At 41.8% G+C, this 20,732-nt stretch overlaps 1 protein-coding gene across 5 annotated transcripts in view; it reads left to right on the top strand.

The window, feature by feature from the left end:
• The window catches only part of CLUAP1 (clusterin associated protein 1), an 83,801-nt gene that overhangs the window by 21,718 nt on the left and 41,351 nt on the right, over positions 1-20,732 (top strand). For 4 of the 5 annotated variants that reach the window (XM_036278989.1, XM_036278987.1, XM_036278988.1 and 1 more), the window contains 5 exons: positions 4,600-4,711; positions 6,341-6,425; positions 7,505-7,684; positions 8,653-8,748; positions 12,166-12,249. In XM_036278989.1, coding sequence (XP_036134882.1) covers positions 4,600-4,711; positions 6,341-6,425; positions 7,505-7,684; positions 8,653-8,748; positions 12,166-12,249 — 557 coding nt within the window. Of the gene's footprint in view, positions 1-1,809; positions 1,850-4,599; positions 4,712-6,340; positions 6,426-7,504; positions 7,685-8,652; positions 8,749-12,165; positions 12,250-20,732 lie in introns of those variants that run through there. The other variant, XM_036278985.1, reaches the window with a different exon arrangement.

Genomic DNA, 20,732 nt, shown 5'->3' with positions numbered 1-20,732 from the left:
CGAGTGGCTGCCACCCGCACAACCAACCAGGGCCGGGAACAAACTGCAACCGAGGTATGTGCCCTTAGCGGGAACTGAATCTGGGTCTCTAAACCACAGGCCGACGCTCTAACTGCTGAGCCAAACCGGCCAGGGCATAAAGAATATTCTTGGGTGAGGATAAAAAAAATCTTTTGCCTTTTATACAATGTCATTTTCTGAATCTGAAAGTTTATTTATTTATTTTTTAAATCTTTATTGTTGAATGTAGAATGTATTACAGATGTTCCTCATTTTTCCCCCATTGACCCCCTCCTCCCCACTCCCGCCCCCATCCCTCATTTTCCCACACTATTGTCTGTGTCCATTAGTTATGCATATAAGTTCTTTGGTTTATTTCTTCCCACCCCCCCAACCCCTTTCCGTTTGAGGTTTGTCAGTCTAGCAATGAATTTGTACTTCTTAATCCCTTCACCTTTTTCACCCATTCCCCCAACCCCCCTCCCATCTGGCAAACAACAAAATGTTCTCTGTATCTATGAGAATGTTTCCGTTCTGCCTGTTCATTTTGTCTGTAGATTCCACTGTTGATTGATATGTATTCATTGCCATTTTGTTTGTTCATATATTTTATCTTTTTCTTCAAAAAGACCCTTCAACATTTTATACAATAATGGTTTGGTGGTGATGAACTCCTTTAACTTTTTCTTGTTGGGAAACTCTTTATATGGCCATCGATGCTAAATGACAGCTTTGCAGGATAGAGTAATCTTGGCTGTAGGTTCTTGCTTTTCATCACTCTGAATATTTCTTGCCATTCCCTTCTGGCCTGCACAGTTTCTTTTGAGAAATCAGCTGACAGCCTTATGGGAACTCCCTTGTAGGTAACTAGCTGCCTTTCTCTTGCTGCTTTTAAGATTCTCTCTTTGTCTCGAACCTTTTGCATTTTTTTTTTAAATTTTTTTTTATCCTCACCCGAGGATATTTTTTTTTTCCCATTTTTTGTACAGATAGAGTGGGAGGGAGAGAGAGAGAGAAACATCGATGTGAAGGGACACATCGAGTGGCTGCCACCCGCACGACCAACCAGGGCCGGGGACAAACTGCAACTGAAGTACGTGCCCTTAGCGGGAACCGAACCCGGGTCTCTCCGGACTGCAGGCCGACGCTCTAACCGCTGAGCCAAACCGGCCAGGGCTTGAACCTTTTGCATTTTGATGATGATGTGTCTTGGTGTGGGCCTCTTGGGGTTCATCTTGTTTGGGACTCTCTGTGCTTCCTGGACTTGTATGTCTGTTACCTTCACCAAGTTAGGAAAGTTTTCTGCCATTACTGTTTCAAACAGGTTTTCAATTTCTTGTTCTCGCTCTTCTCCTTCTGGCACACCCCCAAGACGCGAATGTTGGCATGCTTGAAGTTGTCCCAGAGACTCCTTACACTATCCTCATTTTTTTGGATTTTTTTTATTTAACTGGCTTCACCTTCGTAGATGTAGCAGGTTATTACAATTTGGTGTTGAGAGGCCTCTGTAAGGCCAGTTTTCTAACTAAATTTGTGGCGCCTGAAATTTCACCATTAAAGATTACTCCTTTCAGTTATGAATTGCTGTTTTTCTACAATGTAAATACTATACAGGAAGATGCATCACATTTTGTTAATACACCTACTAGCACCATAGTGTGAATTATGCGCTCTGGGATTTAAAGGTTTTTGGTGATTGTGTTGTAGAGACAAGTTGCTCTTTCCTGGTAGTTTAGAGAGAGCACTCTGCTAGGGGACATTGAATGGAGTTGTATTGGGAAGAGTGTACAAGAATGGATTTCTGAACATTTTTACATTAAATGAATGCTGGACAATTGTGCAATTTATGGTAAGAATCTTCCTGAAATTGTTTCCATTTTGGCAATAATACTGCAGAATGAACAGAAATTGACTGCTTAGCGGGAAGAAATATTTAGGCAATGCCTGACTCTGTGATGGGGAGGCTGCTGTTTTATTTTCCATCACTCTATTCAGATTTCCCAAATAACAGTGACAGAAGGCCTCGGTGCAGATGTTCTTTTCTCTGCCCATGCCATCTCTTCTGTTGTCTGATGAAATCCAACCCAACCTCTTATGCCTGGGTAGCTTCTTTGTGAGTGTTGCTAGGACATTTTAAACATCTACCTTCAGGAAGAGTGAGGACAGACATTAAACAGCCAAGAGCACATGCCCTGGTCAGTGTGGCTTAGTTGATAGAGCATCAGGCGGCACACCAGAGGGTCTCAGGTTCGATTCTCGGTCAAGGGTATGTACCTGAGGCAACCAGTGGATGTGTGTCTCTTACATCGATGTTTCTCTCTCTCTCTCTCTCTCTCTTCCCCTTTCTCCCTCCTTTCCACTCTCTCTAAAAATCAGTGGAGCCCTGGCTGGTTTGGCTCAGCGGTTGGGTGTCAGCCTGCAGTCCCATGAGACCCGGGTTCAATTCCTGGTTCCTGCTGAGGGCACGTACCTCGGTTGCAGTTTTTCCCCAGCCCTGGTTGGGTTGTGCGGGTGACAGCTACTCGATGTGTCCCTTCATGTCAATGTTTCTCTCTCTCTCTCTCGTCCTCTCCCTCCCACTCTATCTGAACAAAAAAATGGAAGAGTGTCCTCCGGTGAGGATAAAAAAAAAAAAATTAAATAAATAAAGAAAATAAAATAAAAATCAATGGAGCCCTGGCCAGTTTGGCTTAGCGGTTAGAGCATCGGCCTGCGATCCAGAGAGACCTGGGTTCGGTTCCCACTAAGGGTGCGTGCCTAGGTTGCAGTTTGTCCCTGGCCCTGGTTGGTTGTGCGGGTGGCAACCACTCGATGTGTCCCCTTTCACGTCGATGTTTCTCTCTGTCTCTTCCTCTTTCTCCCTCCCACTCTATCTGAATAAAAAAATGGAAAAATGTTTTCAGGTGAGGATAAAAAAATAATAATAAAAATCAATGGAAAAAAATATCCTTAGGTGAGGATTAACAATAAAAATAAAATAGCCATGCCCTGGCCGGTTTGGCTCAGCGGTTAGAGCGTCGGCCTGCGGTCCGGAGAGACCCGGGTTCGGTTCCCGCTAAGGGCATGTACTTCGGTTGCAGTTTGTCCCCGGCCCTGGTTGGTCGTGCGGGTGGCAGCCACTCGATGTGTCCCTTCACGTCGATGTTTCTCTCTCTCTCTCCCTTCCTCTCTCTCCCTCCCACTCTATCTGTACAAGAAATGGAAAAATATCCTCGGGTGAGGATAAAAAAATAAAATAAAATAAAATAGCCATGAGCATACTGAATATAGATCTTGGTACATTGTGGGAACTCAAAACATGTTTGTTTTGTTTATTTCTAAGTTCTACTTAAAGCTTAGTGACAGCAACCTCCAGTATCAACAAGTGTTAGTATTACTTTAAAAAAAAATTTTTTTTTTCTTTATTGATTTTTAGAGAGGGAGAGAGAAATAGAAACACTGATGAGAGAGAACATCAGTCGGCTACCTCCTGCAATGCCCCCCACTGGGGATTGCAGCCCACAACCTGGGCATGTGCCCTGATCAGGAATCGAACTGGCAACCTCTTGGTGCATGGGTCGACGCTCAACCACTGAGCCATACTGGCTGGGCAGTATTACTGTTTCTTAATCTGTTTTATAATAAATCTAAATAATGCTCTATAGTTCAAACATTCTCTTTAATGTTTCTGTAGATACAGTGCAACTAATCTTTAAAATTTGTGTTAGTCCAGCCAGTGTGGCTCACTGTTTGAGCATGGACCCATGCATCAAGAGGTTGCCGGTTTCATTCCCGGTCAGGGCATATGCTCCAGTTGCAGGCTCTATCCCCTGTAGGGGGAGTGTAAGAGGCAGTTTCTCTCTCACATTGATGTTTCTGTCTCTCTCGCCAAAAAAAAAAAATCAATAAAAACATTTTAAAGAATAAAAATAAAATAAGAAATAAAATTTGTGTTAGTAAAGTCCTGTGTACTTACTAAAAGAAAAAAAAAAAGACAACTCGGAAACATGAACTTGACCCTACCACCATCACTCCCCCCATAATAACCACTGTTAACATTTTTTTTCTTTATTAATTTTAGAGAGAGAGAGAGAGGGAGATAGAGACATTGATAAGAGAGAACATCGATTGGCCGCCTTCTGCATGTCCCCCACTGGGGATCGGGCCCACAACCTGGGCATGTGCCCTGACCAGGAATCGAACCTCTTTGTGCATGGGTTGACGCTTAACCACTGAGCCACACCAGCCAGGCACCACTGTTAACATTTAAAAATGTCTTTATTTATGATACTTTATAAGGCCAGTTATTTTTCATTATGAATAGTAAGAAGATATCCAAGAGAGAAATGAGATATCAAAGAGAAATTAAATTCACGGCTAACTCCTAAACCCCATTTTGATGTACAGCTTCCACTTCTCCCAGGGAACTTAAATAAATGTTTTTCAGGAAGCAGATTATTTTAAGTTTTATCTATTTTTTTTGTTCCCTCTTAGGGAGTTGATAAATAGTTCCTAAAACTGTCAATAGATTGGGAATAAGAAAGGAAAGCAGAGAAAATAAGTTAATAAGTAGTTGCTGTTTGATGATGAATTGACTGAGTTGTATTTTACCTTGGACAGATTTTACAGAGATGATGAGAGCCTTGGGATACCCTCGACATATTTCTATGGAAAATTTCCGCACACCAAATTTTGAACTTGTATCTGAAGTTCTTCTCTGGCTTGTGAAAAGGTTAGAATTGCACTTTATTGAGGTCTAAGAATGAATACTCGATTTTATTTATTAGCCACCTAGAAATAGGACATTCTTGTGAAACTAAAGGAAGAGTTCATTAAAATTTGAGTTTTACAGATTTAGTTGTGACCTGGTAAAAATCAATTGAGTTTTAAAGAACACTATGGGAGAAGGAATATACCAGTCAGTGGTAAAGGGAGACTATTTCTCAGTGGGAAGTGGACACTAGGGTCTAAATTCCTCTCTGTCCCCTCACCTTAATCTGGGAGTGACAGAGGACCTTCCTACACACTTTAAGGAGTACACTGGATTAGAAATAATTTCAATTTCATTTTGTGTGTAAAATCTAGTGTCTAACATTTGGGGTTGGCAAAGTTTTTATTAAGAATATAGTTAAAGACCTTAGGTGTTACAGGCTACATTAGATCTCTGCCTTGTGTTTTGTTTTTTATAATCCTTTAAAAATGTAAAAATCCTTCTTAGCTCACAAGCTGTACACCAGGGGCTGCTGACTCCTGGCGGGTCATCAATAACACGAAGAAAATAACTCCAACAATTCTGTTGCTTCTTAGAGCTAACTAGTTAGTTCTGGGTCAAGGGCTTTCAGGCAAAGTAATCATTTTGACTATTTTAATTAACTTTGAGGTCTGAGAAAGATTTAATTTTGTAAGCTGAGCCCCAAATTTGATATTTATTTATTTATCCTTACCCGAGGACATTTTTCCATTTTTTGTTCAGATAGAGGGAGAGGAAGAGAGAGAGAGAAACATCAACGCGAAAGGGACACATTGAGTGGTTGCCACCCGCACGACCCAACCAGGGCTGGGGACAAACTGCAACCGAGGTACATGCCCTTAGCGGGAACCGAACCTGGGTCACTCTGGACTGCAGGCCGACACTCTAACCTCTGAGCCAAACAGGCCAGGGCTGATTTTTATTTTTTATTATTATTATTTTTTATCCTCACCCGAGGACATTTTTGCATTTATCTTCAGATAGAGCAGGAGGGAGGTGGGGGGAGAGAGAGAGAAACATCGACGTGAGAGAGACACATCGAGGGGTTGCCACCCACACGACCCCAACCGGGGCTGGGAACAAACTACAACCAAGGTACGTGCCCTTAGCGGGAACAAAACCCAGGCCTCTCTGGTCCATGGGCCGACACTCTAACAGCTGAGCCAAACCGGCCAGGGCCCAAATTTGATTTTTAAAAAAAGTGTTTTTTTTCCCTTTATTGATTTGAGAGAGAGAGGAAGGGAGAAGGAGAGAGAGACAGAAATATTGATGAGAGAGAACACTGATTGGCCACTGGGGACTGGGCCCACAACCTGGGCATGTGTTCTGACCAGGAATCGAACTGGCGACCTCTTGGTGCATGGGTTGATGCTCAACCACTGAGCCACACCAGCCAGACCAAATTTTGTTTTTTTTAAATCAGTTAAACCTATTCTTACGGTGAGGATTTGCTCCCTTGGATGTTTGGTATTTTATATTTTTCTTAATCTTGCTAACTAAGCAGGGGACTCAGAAAGCTTCCTGTTACAGATCCCCTGACCTCTCAGTTGCCCAGTTTCTCTTTTGTGGACTTTAAATGGTATCTTCTCTCTTTCTCTCTCTCTCTGATAGGTATGAACCTCAGACTGACATCCCTTCTGATGTTGAGACAGAACAAGACCGAGTTTTCTTCATTAAGGCAGTTGCCCAATTCATGGTTAGTTCAGGCTTATTTGATATAGTTCTAAAATTAAATACAGTAGAAAAGTATGGTCTTACTTAGAGCTTCTTTCAAGTTTCTAAACCCATTCTCTCACCAGGTTTCTGTAGAGCCATTTTGCCAGCAAAGTTTTTAGTTTTTAATTCATTATTTGTTAAGATTTTTATTTATTTTTTAGTAGATTATATATTTCATGGTTCTGAACATTTTTTTAGATGATGAAAAGTGACTTCTTATCCTGTCTGCCATTAGCCAGTTCCATTTCCAGCAATCACTATTAATATTTTCCAGAGTTTATGCATATATAAGCAAATAGAATATACATTCTTTTCCTTCTTTTTACACAAATGGTGGCATACTGTTTAGAATCTTCACTTAGTGGTACATTTTGAAGAGCTTTGCAAATACATATAGAACTTCGTATTCTCTCTTTAACATCTGGGTATATTGCTTGCCTGGATAAATCACAGTTTATGTAATTTATATAGATAGGCATTTAGGTGTTTGTAACCTTTGCTCTTTGAAGCAATGCTATAACAATCTATACGTATCTCCTTTCGTTTTTGATATATTCATCTGTAGGATAAGTTTTTAGGATTGGAATTGCTAGGTCAAAAGATATGTGTATTTGTAATTTCATTGTCTTTTATCAGTTGCTGTCCATCAAGATTGTATCTTTTTTTGGTTTGTTTGTTAATCCTCACCTGAGAATATTTTTCCATTGATTTTTAGATAGAGTAGTACGGAGAGAGAAAGAGAGGGAGACAGAGAGAAACATCAATGTGAGATAGACTCATCAATTGGTAGTCTCCCACACAACCCCAGCCGGGGCCAAGGATTGAACCTACAACCCAGGTACATGCCCTTGATCAGGAATTGAACCCGCAAACCTTTGGTCTTCATGCCAATGCTCTAACCACTGAGCAAACTGACCAGGGCTGAATGTTTGACTCTTAATACAATCTGGTTATATCCCAATTATTGGCAGAGACATTTTCAAATTACTTACATGAGATTTGGTTTAGATTTTACATGGAAAGGTCCATAAACTTTTTTTTTTTTTGGTCTGAAAATAGGCCACCAAGGCACATATAAAACTCAATACTAAGAAGCTTTATCAAGCAGATGGCTATGCAGTGAAGGAACTATTGAAGATCACCTCTGTCCTTTATAACGCTATGAAGACCAAAGGGATGGAGGGCTCTAAAATAGAAGAGGACGATATCAGCAAATTCAAGTTTGATCTTGGCTCAAAGGTAAGGACAATTAAAGGCTTGTAGTGAGGGATGGAATGTATATTTCTCACTCTGAAATGGAACATGTCATATACTCACAGAACTACTTTTTTACTCCTTGACTGAGGGCAATTTGTCAGTATTTGGATAAAAACAGAAGTCACAATACATTAATTCAACTATTTACTGAAAGCCTGATGCTAGTAAGGTAGGAGAAACTAGAGCTAGCAGAAACAGAATCCTAGAGTACTAAGGAAATAGAAAGAAAGTCGTCAGCTGTGAATGAATATTGAGAATTGTTGCTGATGGTCTGATAATAAAAGAGAGACATTGGGGATTTGCTGTTTAGGAGAAGAGGGAGTGTGAGCAGAGCAGGGAGATGTTTGTTTGGGCTCTGAAAATTTAGAATATTCAAGGAAGAAAGGGTGACATGTAAATCCTAAAAAAGAAGTTTTGCACAGAGCAAGGTGCTAAAACGTCGTCGTCATCATCATCATCATCATCATCATCTTCATAGTGGCTGCCTCCCTTGTGGGAGCTGGGTACTGTGTATATTAACTCATTTGAGCTTCACAGCAGCCCTGTGAAATTCAGTCTAAAGGCAGAGAATGAGGGGACAGAAGCGTTAAACAGAGGGCATCAGGATGCTGCTCTAGGAAATGTGTCCTTCATTACCTCTCCTTTAGACACCCCACCACTGTAGGGGTCCCCTATTGTGACCTAGGAAGCAAGTCAGATTGGATTTGACTTGACATTTGGGCTTTTAAAGAGATCCTAAGTTGGTCTAATTTGTACTTAAGTCAGTGTTTTCTAAACTATCATCCTGTGGGCTCTCTTCCACAGGATGTAAGTACATGTCTTATGGAAAATGTGTTCTATAGTCAAGTAACCCAAATGGAGGTAGGGATTTGTATTAACAAACTGGTTATTTCTGAATGCCTATTAAAAACCTGTCACTGAGGTTCCTGTTTTTGATATTTTCCTTCCAGATTGCAGATTTGAAAGCAGCCAGGCAGCTTGCTTCTGAAATCACCTCCAAAGGAGCATCTCTGTATGACTTGCTGGGCAAGGAGGTAGAATTGAGGGTAAGCAGTGCTGAGATAACTTAATTACTTTCTCAGCTAAGCAGATTTTCAAGGTTTTCTTTTCCAATTATTTTTTTTTTCACTGTTGTGATTTTATTAAACTGTACCTGATCAAATGATATACTATGTGAGAAAGTAATGTGTAGTGTTAGCTGTTATTCCTGCTTCTAGTGGGCACTGGTCTGTTGTTTTTGTTTTTCTGTTTTGTTTTTTATCCTCACCCGAGGACATTTTTGCATTTACCTTCAGATAGAGCGGGAGGGAGAGAGCAAGGGAGAGAGAGAGAGAAACATTGATGTGAGAGAGAGAGACACCGACTGTCTGCCACCCACACAACCCCAACCGGGGCTGGGGACAAACTGGAACCGAGATATGCACCCTTAGCAGGACCCAAACCTGGGTCTCTCTGGTCCGTGGGCCGATACTCTAACTACTGAGCCAAACTGGCCAGGGCTTTTTTTGTTTTTTTTAATATGTTTTTATTTATTTTTTTAGAGAGAGAGGAAGGGAGAGAGAGAGAGAGAGAGAGAAACATGTTAGAGAGAAACATCGATCAGTTGCCTCCTACCTTCCTGCTACTGGGGATTGAGCCCACAACCTGGGCATGTGCCATGACTGGGATGAAACTGGGACCTCTCAGTCCATGGGATGACGCTCAATCCACTGAGCCACATCAGCCAGGTATGTTGGTCTGTTTTTAATATCTTTGACTTTTGTTCAGGAATGGCAAATATGTGGCATGTTGCTGAAACTTTTCTCCTGTGTCCATGGCAGACGTTATTGATCATGAGGCTTTTCTTGGTGAACTCAGCCTCAACATTCTTCTCAACAAAATCCTCTTCTGAGCCATGATGGTTCCCAAACCTTGCTGTGCAATGCAATCACCTGGGTATTTTAAAAAACTACTGATGCCTGGCTTTCCATTTTTATATCATTGGTATGAAATGTGACTTGGGCTCTTGGGATTTTAAAAGTCTTCTGTGTGATTTAAACGCAATGTTTGGGAACCAATAATCTAGACAGTCACTATCAATTAGTTGAAGTTAATGTTAATAGTTTATATTTATTTGCAATCCTGTTCTAGTTAATGTCATTCAAGGAGTATGCTCCATCCATTATGTTTAAGGAGCTGTTCAAGGGTGTGCTTCTGGAGGACTCCCATAGAGCTCCTGTAGAGCTTTTAAATCACCTGATGTCCAGGATGTTCCCCAAAATCAATAAATCAGAATGCCTGGGGTAGAGAACCAGGCATCCAGTTTTTAAAGATCTCCAGGTGATTTCAGTGGGCAGCAGAATTTGGGACCGACTGGTTTAAGAGGAAATAGAATATTATTTACCTGTAGGGATTTATGGTACTTGAAGCATACATGTTCATATTTAATGTTTTTATTTTATTTTTTAATAATTAAAAACAATTTTTTTCTTCATTGACTTTTAGAGAGAGAGGAAGAGAGAGATGGAAACATTGATGAGAGAGACCATGATTGGCTACCTCCTGCATGTGCCCCACTGGGGATCGGGCCCACAACCTGGGCATGTGCCCTGACTGAGAATTGAACCGGTGACCTCTTGGTACATGGGTCAACGCTCAGCCACTGAGCCACCGGTCAGGCTTATCTGATGTTTTTAAATTAAATACATTTCATTCATTCTGTTCCCATCAGATATGCCAGCCATGACCACTTTCTCACTTTCTTGCTTGTGTTCTATGTTCTGGCATTGCTGCTATAGTGTAATATTTTTTTTTTCATCTTGTTGTTTTTTTCTTTTTTTAATCCTCACCTGAGGATATTTTTGCATTTATTTTCAGACAGAGTAAGAGGGAGGGAGGGAGGGAGAGAGAGAGAAACAGAAACATCGATTGGTTGCCTCCCACATGACATCGACCAGGGCTGGGGACCGAACCTCAACTGAGGTACGTGTCCTTGATCGGAATCGAACCCGCAACTCTATGGTCTGCGGGCCAGTGCTCTAACCACTGAGCAAAATCATCCAGAGCTCCTCTTGTTTTTTATTTCAGCCCTAGAAGAACACTGGAAGTGGGAGACTTGGGTGCCAGGTTACCATCTCTGCTCTTTATTTTTTTTAATCCTCACCTGAGGATAATTTTTCCATTGATTTTTTTTTTTTTGGAGAGAGTGGAAGAGAGGGAGGAAAGGGGAGAGAGAGAGAGAAACATTGATATGAAAGAGACACACCAACTGGTTGCTTTCCATATGCCCCTGACTGGGGCCAGGGATCGAACCCATAACCCAGGTATGTACCCGCGACCCTTCAGTTCATGGGCTGACACCCATAAGCACTGAGCCATACCGGCCAAGGCGCCATCCCTGCTCTTGATATAGTAGTTGCCACCTGCTGAAGAGTAGTTGGCAGAACAAAACTGCCAGTAATGTCTAATAGCTAAGTTAGGTAACCAGTGAGGCAACTTTAGGTTTTTAATGTTTTCTCTTTATAGTACAGTAGTGCACATGTCTGTACATGTTCCTAACAGACCTAGAGACAGGAGCTGGTGACTTGTTATTTGTCATTGGAGCTGTGGCCTCATTGTGAGATTTCACCAGCATTCCACTGGGGGACCCTTTTAACACCATCCTATAATGAACTGATGAAACAGTCAGTGGCTGAACTGTTGCCATGGAAGCCATGAGACCCTTCTCAAATTCTGTGTGCAGTCATGATCTGAGGATGATCCCCTAGCCAGTATTTGTTTTTCATACACTCAACCAACACTCATTGAGGAACACCAACCACAGGCAAGGCACTGAGCCTTGCGTTAAGTTTTAATCCCTTCCCTTCATAGTTTTTTTTTACCAGTGAGGGAGATAAGGTACACTGTGGAGTAAAGAAAGCACAAGCTAGAGTTTTATAAAGTGATTCAGGAATCTCATAACTGCATCAACCTTAAATCCCATGTCTCAGAAGTTCCCAGTACTGATATAATAGGCACAAATGCCTCCCTTGATTGGTCCATAATTAATGCAGGGCCAAAGCTACTCTTCTAATTAGTTGCAATTGTCAGTGAAAGACAACTTAGAGGGACTTAATCATAAAGATTGTAGAGGCTGACAGGGGATTCAGACAGCAAGTTTAGCTGAGTTTGGTTTGGGAGTCCCCTGAACAGAATGCAGGTAAAGAAGCAAATTTAGGAGAAAAGCTGAGGGATGGTAAGTTGCCCTTGGTGCTATGGGGACCTGGGGCTGTAGCTGAAAAGGCATGTTAGAGAGAGGCCAGGTTGGCAGTAGAATTACAGAAGACATTTGGAGAAGGTGATGGTGGAAGTGTTTTTGCATCAGAGATCCATGTTTTAATGAGATTTTTAGGAACCAGCCTGTAAGCCATATCTAGATTTGGAAATTGATTTTGAGAATTCCTCTTCTGAAAATATATATAATTTTATTTCATTGTTTCTCATAGGAACTGAGAACAGAAGCAATTGCCAGACCTCTGGAAATAAATGAGACTGAAAAAGTGATGAGAATTGCAATAAAGGATATTTTGGTGAGATTACTTTGCTTTTATTTAATGTTTTTGTGCCTGGGCCTCAAAAATACTGATTTCTTGCCTCCATAAGACAGAACAAGCTACGCCTACTAACAAAGAAGGATATGTTAGTAGGGAAATGAAAAATTTAGAGAACATTCTAGAATACTTAGGTCACTTACTACTATTTTCCCCCTTGTTATAAATATGAATAGCTTCTCATGTTATTAAAAATTTGTCAATTTTAATAGTTCAATAATTCTATTAAAATTTTCATTTGTATTATTAAATTATGCTCTATTTTGTGGACTCATCATATTTATTTAACCAAGTCCTAATTGCTGGGCATTCAAATGATTTCTAGGTTTTCTTACTTCTTTTTTTTTTTTTTAATCCTCACCCGAGGACACTTTTCCATTTTTTGTTCAGATGGAGTGGGAGGGAGAGAGAGGAAGAGAGAGAGAGAGAGAAACATCGACGTGAAAGGGACACATCGAGTGGCTGCCACCTGCACGACCAACCAGGGCCGGGGACAAACTGCAACCGAGGTACGTGCCCTTAGCGGGAACCGAACCCGGGTCTCTCTGGACCGCAGGCTGATGCTCCAACTGCTGAGCCAAACTGGCCAGGGCGGTTTTCTTACTTCTATAAAGCACTGTATTAAATAGCATGATCACCAATGAATTATTATTTGCTCATTCATTTGGAAGGCAGATAGTGAGGGGCACTCTATACTCAGATTATTTGAGTTTGAATCCCACCATTTGATCTTAGACAAGTTACTTAACCTCTCTGTGCCTCACTTTCCTCATCTGTAAAATGGAGAGAATGGCAGTGCCTGCCAGATGGGGTCCTTTGAGCATTCATTATAACAGTGTGTCATACATAGTCTGGCATATAGCAGGTATTCAGTCACTATTAGGATTCATTTTATTCAGTAGACACAGGTGAGGGGGGGAGGTCATGTAAATTAGGAGTAGGCATAAAACAATTTCCTGAGAGTTGTACAAAATTCTCAGATTGATAGGTTTTTATAAGACCCTGTTATAAAATGATAATATTCCCTGGGAGACACAGCACAGGGGAACCAGAGGCTCAGCAGGGTAAGAAGGGCAGGGCAGCTGAAATGGGAGATTGATTACATACAGATAGATTGATTCAAATAAATAAATACAGGGTGGGGCCAAAGTAGATGTGAGTATAAGAAACAGTTTGTTATTGTACTACTATTTATTATTGTATTATTTCCCACACAAAGTACTATAAACCCACTATTGGCCTAGCCTGTATATTACAGATAATGGGCCCTGGCTGGTGTGGCATGTGTGGCTCAGTGGTCGGCCAGCACACCAAAGGTCGTGGGTTTGATTCCCAGTCAAGGGCACATACCTGGGTTGCAGATTCAATCCTCGGCCCTGGTCAGGGCACATGTAAGGGGGCAACCAATCAATGTGTTTCTGTCACATTGATGTTTCTCTCTCTTTCTTTCTCTCTGTCCCCTTCCTTCCATCCCTCTCTTCCACTCTCTAAAATCAATGATAAAAATATCCTTGGGTGAGGATTAGCAACAACAAAAAAAGATAATAGAAGCCAAGTTTCTCACTGTTGGAGTAGGGGTTTACAGATACTATGAAAAGGGAGAAAAGTAGAATGAATCCTGAAATTGGAGGTGTGGGTTAAATGCATGGTTTGCAATATATGTAGAGATATGGGAATAAATTTTGATGTATGTGTTCAGTATTTATATACCCACATATACATGCATACATTTCTTAGCATTGAGTACACCTAGCACCCAAATCTTGGCTTCTAAATGCCATTCTCCACTAAGAGGAGCCAGGGCTCTTGTTGAGAAATGGCTGATTTCAAAGCTGGGACAGGAAAGTGCAAGGTCTTGAGCCAGAAAGCAAGGAAGTGCTCTGAGAATGAAAGGACGTAGAAGCCAGTTTGAGTGGGCTTCCCCTGGCCAAACCAGGTCAGTTTAAACACCAAAATAAATAAATACTAGTAATGGATTATAGACCATTGAGTGAAATAAGAGACCATGTGTTTCTCACTGATACAAAAAAATAAGTGAATATATTGACAGCGGGATTGTTTTTGTTTGTTGATTCTCACCAGAGGATATTTTTCCATTGATTTTTAGAGAGGGAGAGAGGGAGGAACATTGATTTGAGAGACACATCAGTTATACAATCCTGAGCGGGTCTGTGGATCAGATCTGTAACCCAGGTACATGCCCTTGACCAGAATGCAACCCAGGACTCTTCGGTCCACAGGCCAAATGTCCTGAACACTGATCAAACCGGCCAGGGCTTATTTTTTATTTTTCGATTATAATTGACATAAATATTATATTAGTTTCAAGTGTATACCCCAGTGATTAGATATTATAAAACTAAATGATCATTCCAAAAAAGCTTAAAGCCATCTGACACTATACCTAATTATTAGAATATTATTGACTGTATTCCCTATATTATGCTTCATATCCTTGTGACTATACTATAGTTACTAATTTGTACTTCTAAATCCCTTCACCTTTTTCACCCATTCTCCCAACCCCCTCCCAACTGGCAACCATCAAAATGTTTCCTGTATCTATGAGTCTGTTTCTGTTCTGCTTATTTGTTTATTTTGATTTTTAGATTCAATTGTTGATAGATATGCATTTATTGCCATTTTATTATTCATGTCGTTGATCTTTTTACTTCTTCTTTTACTTAAAGGAGGCCCTTGAACATTCCATGGTTTAGTGATGAACTGTTTTAGCTTTTCCTTATCTGGGAAGCTCTTTATCTGACCTTTAATTCTAAATGATAGGTTTATTGGGGAGAGTAATCTTGGCCGAAGGTCCTAGCTTTTCATCACTTTGAATATTTCTTGCTACTCCATTCCGGCCTGCAAAGTTTCTGTTGAGAAATCAGCTGACATTCTTATGGGAGCTCCCTTGTTGGTAACTAACTGCTTTTCTCTTGCTGCTTTTAAGATTCATTCTGTGTCTTTAAGCTTTGTGATTTTAATTATGATGTGTCTTGGTATGGGCCTCTTTGGGTTCATATTGTTCGGGACTCTTTGTGCTTCCTGGACTTGCATGTCTATCTCTTTCATCAGGTAAGGGAGCCACACTGGCTGGGCAGTTATTACAATATTATTGACTGTATTCCCTATGCTGTACTTTACATCCCCATGACCATTCTTTAACTACCAATTTGTACTTTTTGTTGTTGTTGTTTAATCTGCACCTGAGGATATTTTTCCCTTTAATTTTTTTTAGAAAGAGAGGAAAGGAGAGAGAGAGGTGGGAGGGAGAGAGAAACATTGATGTGTGAGAGATACACATCTATTGTTTGCCTCCTGCATGTACCCTGACTGGTGCCAAGGATCAAATCTGCAACCCAGGTACATGCCCTTGCCTGAGAATCATACTTTTGACCCTTTGGTGCATGGGTCAGTGCTGTAACCGTTGAGTCACATCGGCCAGCGTGAGTTTTTACTTTTTTTTTATTCTCACCAGAGAACCTTTTTTGCATTTATCTTTAGATAGAGAGGGAGGGAGAGAGGGGTGAAGAGAGAGAGAGAAACATTGATGTGAGAGAGACACATTGAGTGGTTGCCACCCACACAACCCCAGCCAGGACTGGGGACAAACTGCAGCTGAGGTAGGTGCCCTTAGTGGGAACTGAACCCAGGACTATCTGGTTCATGGGCTGATGCTCTAACTGCTGAGCAAAACCGGCCAGGGTGAGTTTTTACTTCTTAACCCCTTCACACATCCCTCCAACCCACCTCCCATCTGGTAACTGTCAAAATGTTCTCTGTATCTAGATATGAGTTCTGTTTTTTTGTTTTTTTGTTTTGTTTTGTTTTTATCCTCACCCGAGGACATTTTTTGCATTTATCTTCAGATAGAACAGGAGGGAGGGAGGGAGGAAGAGAGAGAGAAACATCATGTGAAAGAGACACATTGACTGGTTGCCACCCACACATCCCCAACTGGGGCCGGGGACAGACTGCAACTGAGGTACATGCCCTTAGCAGGAACTGAACCTGGGACTCTCTGGTCTGTGGGCCGATGCTCTAACCACTGAACCAAACTGGCCAGGGCTGTTTTGTTTTGTTTTTTTTAATCCTTACCTGCAGATATTTTTCCATTTATTTTCAGATAGAGGGGGAAGGAAGAGGAGAGAGAGAGAGAGAAACATCGATGTGAGAGAGACACATCAACCAGCTGCCTCCCTCAGGACCCTGACTAGGGCTGGGGACAAACTGCAACCAAGGTATGTGCCCTTGATCAGAATAGAACTTGCGACTCATTGATGTGCGGGCTGATGTCTCTAATCGCTGAGGCAAATTGGCCAGGGCTGTCTTTTTTTTTTTTTTTAAATCCTCACCCAAGGATATTTTTCCATTTATTTCTAGACAGAGTAGGAGGGAGGGAGGGAGATAGAGAGAGAAATATCGGTGTGAGAGAGACACATTGACTGGCTGCCTTCCATATGACCCTGACCAGGGATTAAACCACAACCAAGGTACATATCCTTGACCAGCATCGAACCCGTGACTCTTTGGTCTGGATGCCCTACTGCTGAGCCAAACTGGCCAGAGCTTATATTTGTTTTTCAGGTTTCACATATAAGTGAAATCATAGGGCATTTGTCTTTCTGTCTGATTTATTTTACACAGCACAATACTCTCTAAGTCCATCCATGTTGTTGCAGATGTCAAGATTTCATTTTTCTATGGCTGAGTCATATTCCATTGTATATATACACCATTTCTTTATCCGTTCATCTGTTGATATACATTTAGGTTGCTTCCATATCTTGGCCATTATAAATAATGCTGCATTAAATATATGGATGTATATATCTTTTTGATTTAGTGTTTTGGGTTTCTTTGGATAAATACCCAGAAATGAAATTTCTGGGTCCTTTTATTTTGACTTTTATTATAACCTTTGTTTTAAAGTCTATTTTTTCTGGTAAAAGTATTGCTACTCCAGATTGTTTGTTTGTTTCCATATTCTTGAAATATCCCTTTCCATCCTTTTACTTTCAGTCTGTGTGTGTCTTTTGATTTGCAGTGAGTCTCTTGTAGACAGCACATGTAAGGGTCTTGTTTTGTTATCCCTTCAGCCACTATATGTCTCTCTCTCTTTTTTAAAATCTTTATTGTTGTATGTATTACAGATGTTCCTCATTTTTCCCCCATTGACCCCCTCCTATCCACTCCCACCCCCTTCCACCTTTACCCATACTATTGTCTGTGTCCATTGGTTATGCATATAAGTTCTTTGGTTTATTCCTTCCCACCCCCCAACCCCTTTCCCTTTGAGGTTTGTCAGTCTAGTAACCAATTTGTACTTTTTTTTTATTCTTACCCGAGGACATTTTTCCACTTTTTTATTAAGATAGAGTGGGAGGGAGAAAGAGGAAGAGAGAGAGAGAGAGACAGAGAGAGAGAGAGAGAAACATCGATGTGAAAGGGACACATCGAGTGGCACGACCAGCCAGGGCCGGGGACAAACCGCAACCGAGGTACGTGCCCTTAGCGGGAACCGAACCCGGGTCTCCCTGGACCGCAGGCCGACCATCCAACCACTGAGCCAAACCGGCCAGGGCACCAATTTGTACTTCTTAATCCCTTCACCTTTTTCACCCATTTCCCCAACCCCCCTCCCATCTGGCAACCAACAAAATGTTCTCTATATTTATGAGAATGTTTCTGTTCTGCCTGTTCATTTTGTCTGTAGATTCCACTGTTGATAGATATGTATTCATTGCCAGTTTGTTTGTTCATATATTTTATCTTTTTCTTCAAAAAGACCCTTCAACATTTCATACAATAACGGTTTGGTGGTGATGAACTCCTTTAACTTTTTCTTGTTGGGAAACTCTTTATATGGCCATCGATTCTAAATGACAGCTTTGCAGGATAGAGTAATCTTGGTTGTAGGTTCTTGCTTTTCATCACTCTGAATATTTCTTGCCATTCCCTTCTGGCCTGCACAGTTTCTTTTGAGAAATCAGCTGACAGTCTTATGGGAACTCCCTTGTAGGTAACTAGCTGCCTTTCTCTTGCTGCTTTTAAGATTCTCTCTTTGTCTCGAACCTTTTGCATTTTGATGATGATGTGTCTTGGTGTGGGCCTCTTGGGGTTCATCTTGTTTGGGACTCTCTGTGCTTCCTGGACTTGTATGTCTGTTTCCTTCACCAAGTTAGGAAAGTTTTCTGATATTATTGTTTCAAACAGGTTTTCGATTTCTTGTTCTCGCTCTTCTCCTTCTGGCACACCCCCAAGATGCGAATGTTGGCACGCTTGAAGTTGTCCCAGAAGCTCCTTACACTATCCTCATTTTTTTTGGATACTTTTTTGTTTTTGCTGTTCTGATTGGGCATTTTTTGCTTCCTTATATTCCAAATCAATGGTTTGCTTCTTGGATTTACGTACTCTACTATTAAATCTGTGTAAATTATTCTTTATTTCAGTTAATGCCTCTTTCATTTCTGACTGTGCATCCATCATTTCTGACTGGTCCTTTTCTATGCTCTTGAGGCCTTCACTAAGTTCATTGAGGTTCTCACTCAGTTCACTGAGCATCCTTTTTTTTTTTTTTTTTTTTTTATCCTCACCAGAGGACACTTTTCCATTTTTTGTTCAGGTAGAGTGGGAGGGAGAGAGAGGAACATCAATGTGAAAGGAACACATCGAGTGGCTGCCACCCACACAACTGACCAGGGCTGGTGACAAACTGCAACCGAGGTACGCGCCCTTAGTGGGAACCGAACCCGGGTATCTCAGGACCGCAGGCCGACGCTTTAACCACTGAACCAAACCGGCCAGGGCCACTGAGCATCCTTATAAGCAATATTTTGAACTCAGCATCTGTTAGGTTGCTTATCTCCATTTCACTTAGTTCTTTTCTTGGGGTTTTGTTCTGTTCTTTCATTTGGGACCTGTTTCTTCGTCTCATTTTGGCTGCCTCCCTGTGTTTGTTTCTGTGTATTACTTAATGAGAGGTATGGGGCTATCTGAGACCAGATGCTGCTTGTTTGAAAGAATTTAGGAAAACCTGAAGCAGGATCCAAGACAGGCCAATCCTATGGTTAAGCAAGTGGCAACAGCTTGGGTGGGCCTGAAAGTTGGGTGGGGCGGGTCCTCAGGGAATCACCAGGGCGGGGCTACCAGTGTGAGCAAGGTTGCTGGAGTCCCAGATATGGCAACTGTCTGCTGTCCCAGGGAAGGGCTCACCAAAGGAACAAAGGCCTCTGACCGCACATTTGTCTCGGAGAAAGTCCCCTCTCCAGCCCTCGCTCCGATGCCAAACAGCTCATCCCTGTATGTCTCTGGCACCCCTCGAGCAGCCTCCCGTCCGAGCTTAGAGGGAGTGAGTCTGATAAGTCCATGTGCGGGCCCTTTAAGAGGAGCTGCCTAGGGCTCCAGCCACGTCAGCTTCCCTGAGCCTCAGTTCCTGCTGGTTTTTCCAGCCAGAAGTTAAGGGGACTTCTCTTCCTGGCACTGGAACCCTGAGCCGGGCGTCTGGTGTGGGACGGGGACCTCTCAGTTCTCAGGGAGAACCTTCCCAGCCGAGGTATCCTCTTGACTTTTATCCGCCACATGTGGGTGTGGGACCAGCCCGTCCGTCTCCGCCCCTCCTACCAGTCTTGATGCAGCTTCTTTAATTCCGTAGTTGTAGGACTTCCATTCAGCTGGATTTCAGGCGGTTTTGAATGATGGTTGTTCTATAGTATAGTTGTAACTTTGATGTGGTTGTGGGAAGACGCAATACCACGTTTACCTACGCCACCATCTTGACCGGAAGTCACTATATATCTTTTGATTGGAGCATTTAAGCCATTTGCATTAAAAGTAATTATTGGGATCTGGCCGGTTTGGCTCAGTGTTTAGAGCATCAGCCTGCGGACCAGAGTCTCGGGTTCAATTCCAGCCACGGGCACATACCTCGGTTGCTGTTCATCCCCAGCCCCATTGGGGTTTTGCAGGTGGCAAGCCAGTCGATATGTCACTCTCACATCGATGTTTCTCTCTCTCTTTCTCTCCCTCCCACTCTGTCTGAGGATAAATGTCAAAATATCCTCAGGTGAGGATTAAAAAAATAATAATAAAGTAATTAATGATATGTATTTATTGCCATTTTATTATTTATATTTCTGATCTTTTTTCTTTTTCATCTTACAAAAGACCCTTTAATATTTCTTTTTTTAAATCATCACCTAAGGACATTTTGGCATTTATCTTCAGATAGAGGGGAGGGAATGAAGGAGTAAGAAAGAGAGAAACATCGATGTGAGAGAGACACATCAACTGGTTGCCACCCACACGACCCCAACCGTGCTGGGGACAAACTGCAACGGAGGTATGTGCCCTTAGCAAGAACCAAACCCGGGACTCTCTGGTCCGTGGGCCGATGCTCCAACTGCTGCGCCAAACCAGCCACGGCTAATATTTCTTTCCTCTTTTTTTTATTAATTAATTAA

Source organism: Molossus molossus, unplaced genomic scaffold (assembly GCF_014108415.1).
Source record: "Molossus molossus isolate mMolMol1 unplaced genomic scaffold, mMolMol1.p scaffold_m16_p_3, whole genome shotgun sequence".
In the NCBI taxonomy this organism is placed as follows: domain Eukaryota; kingdom Metazoa; phylum Chordata; class Mammalia; order Chiroptera; family Molossidae; genus Molossus; species Molossus molossus.
This window is presented reverse-complemented; position numbering and strand designations above follow the sequence as displayed.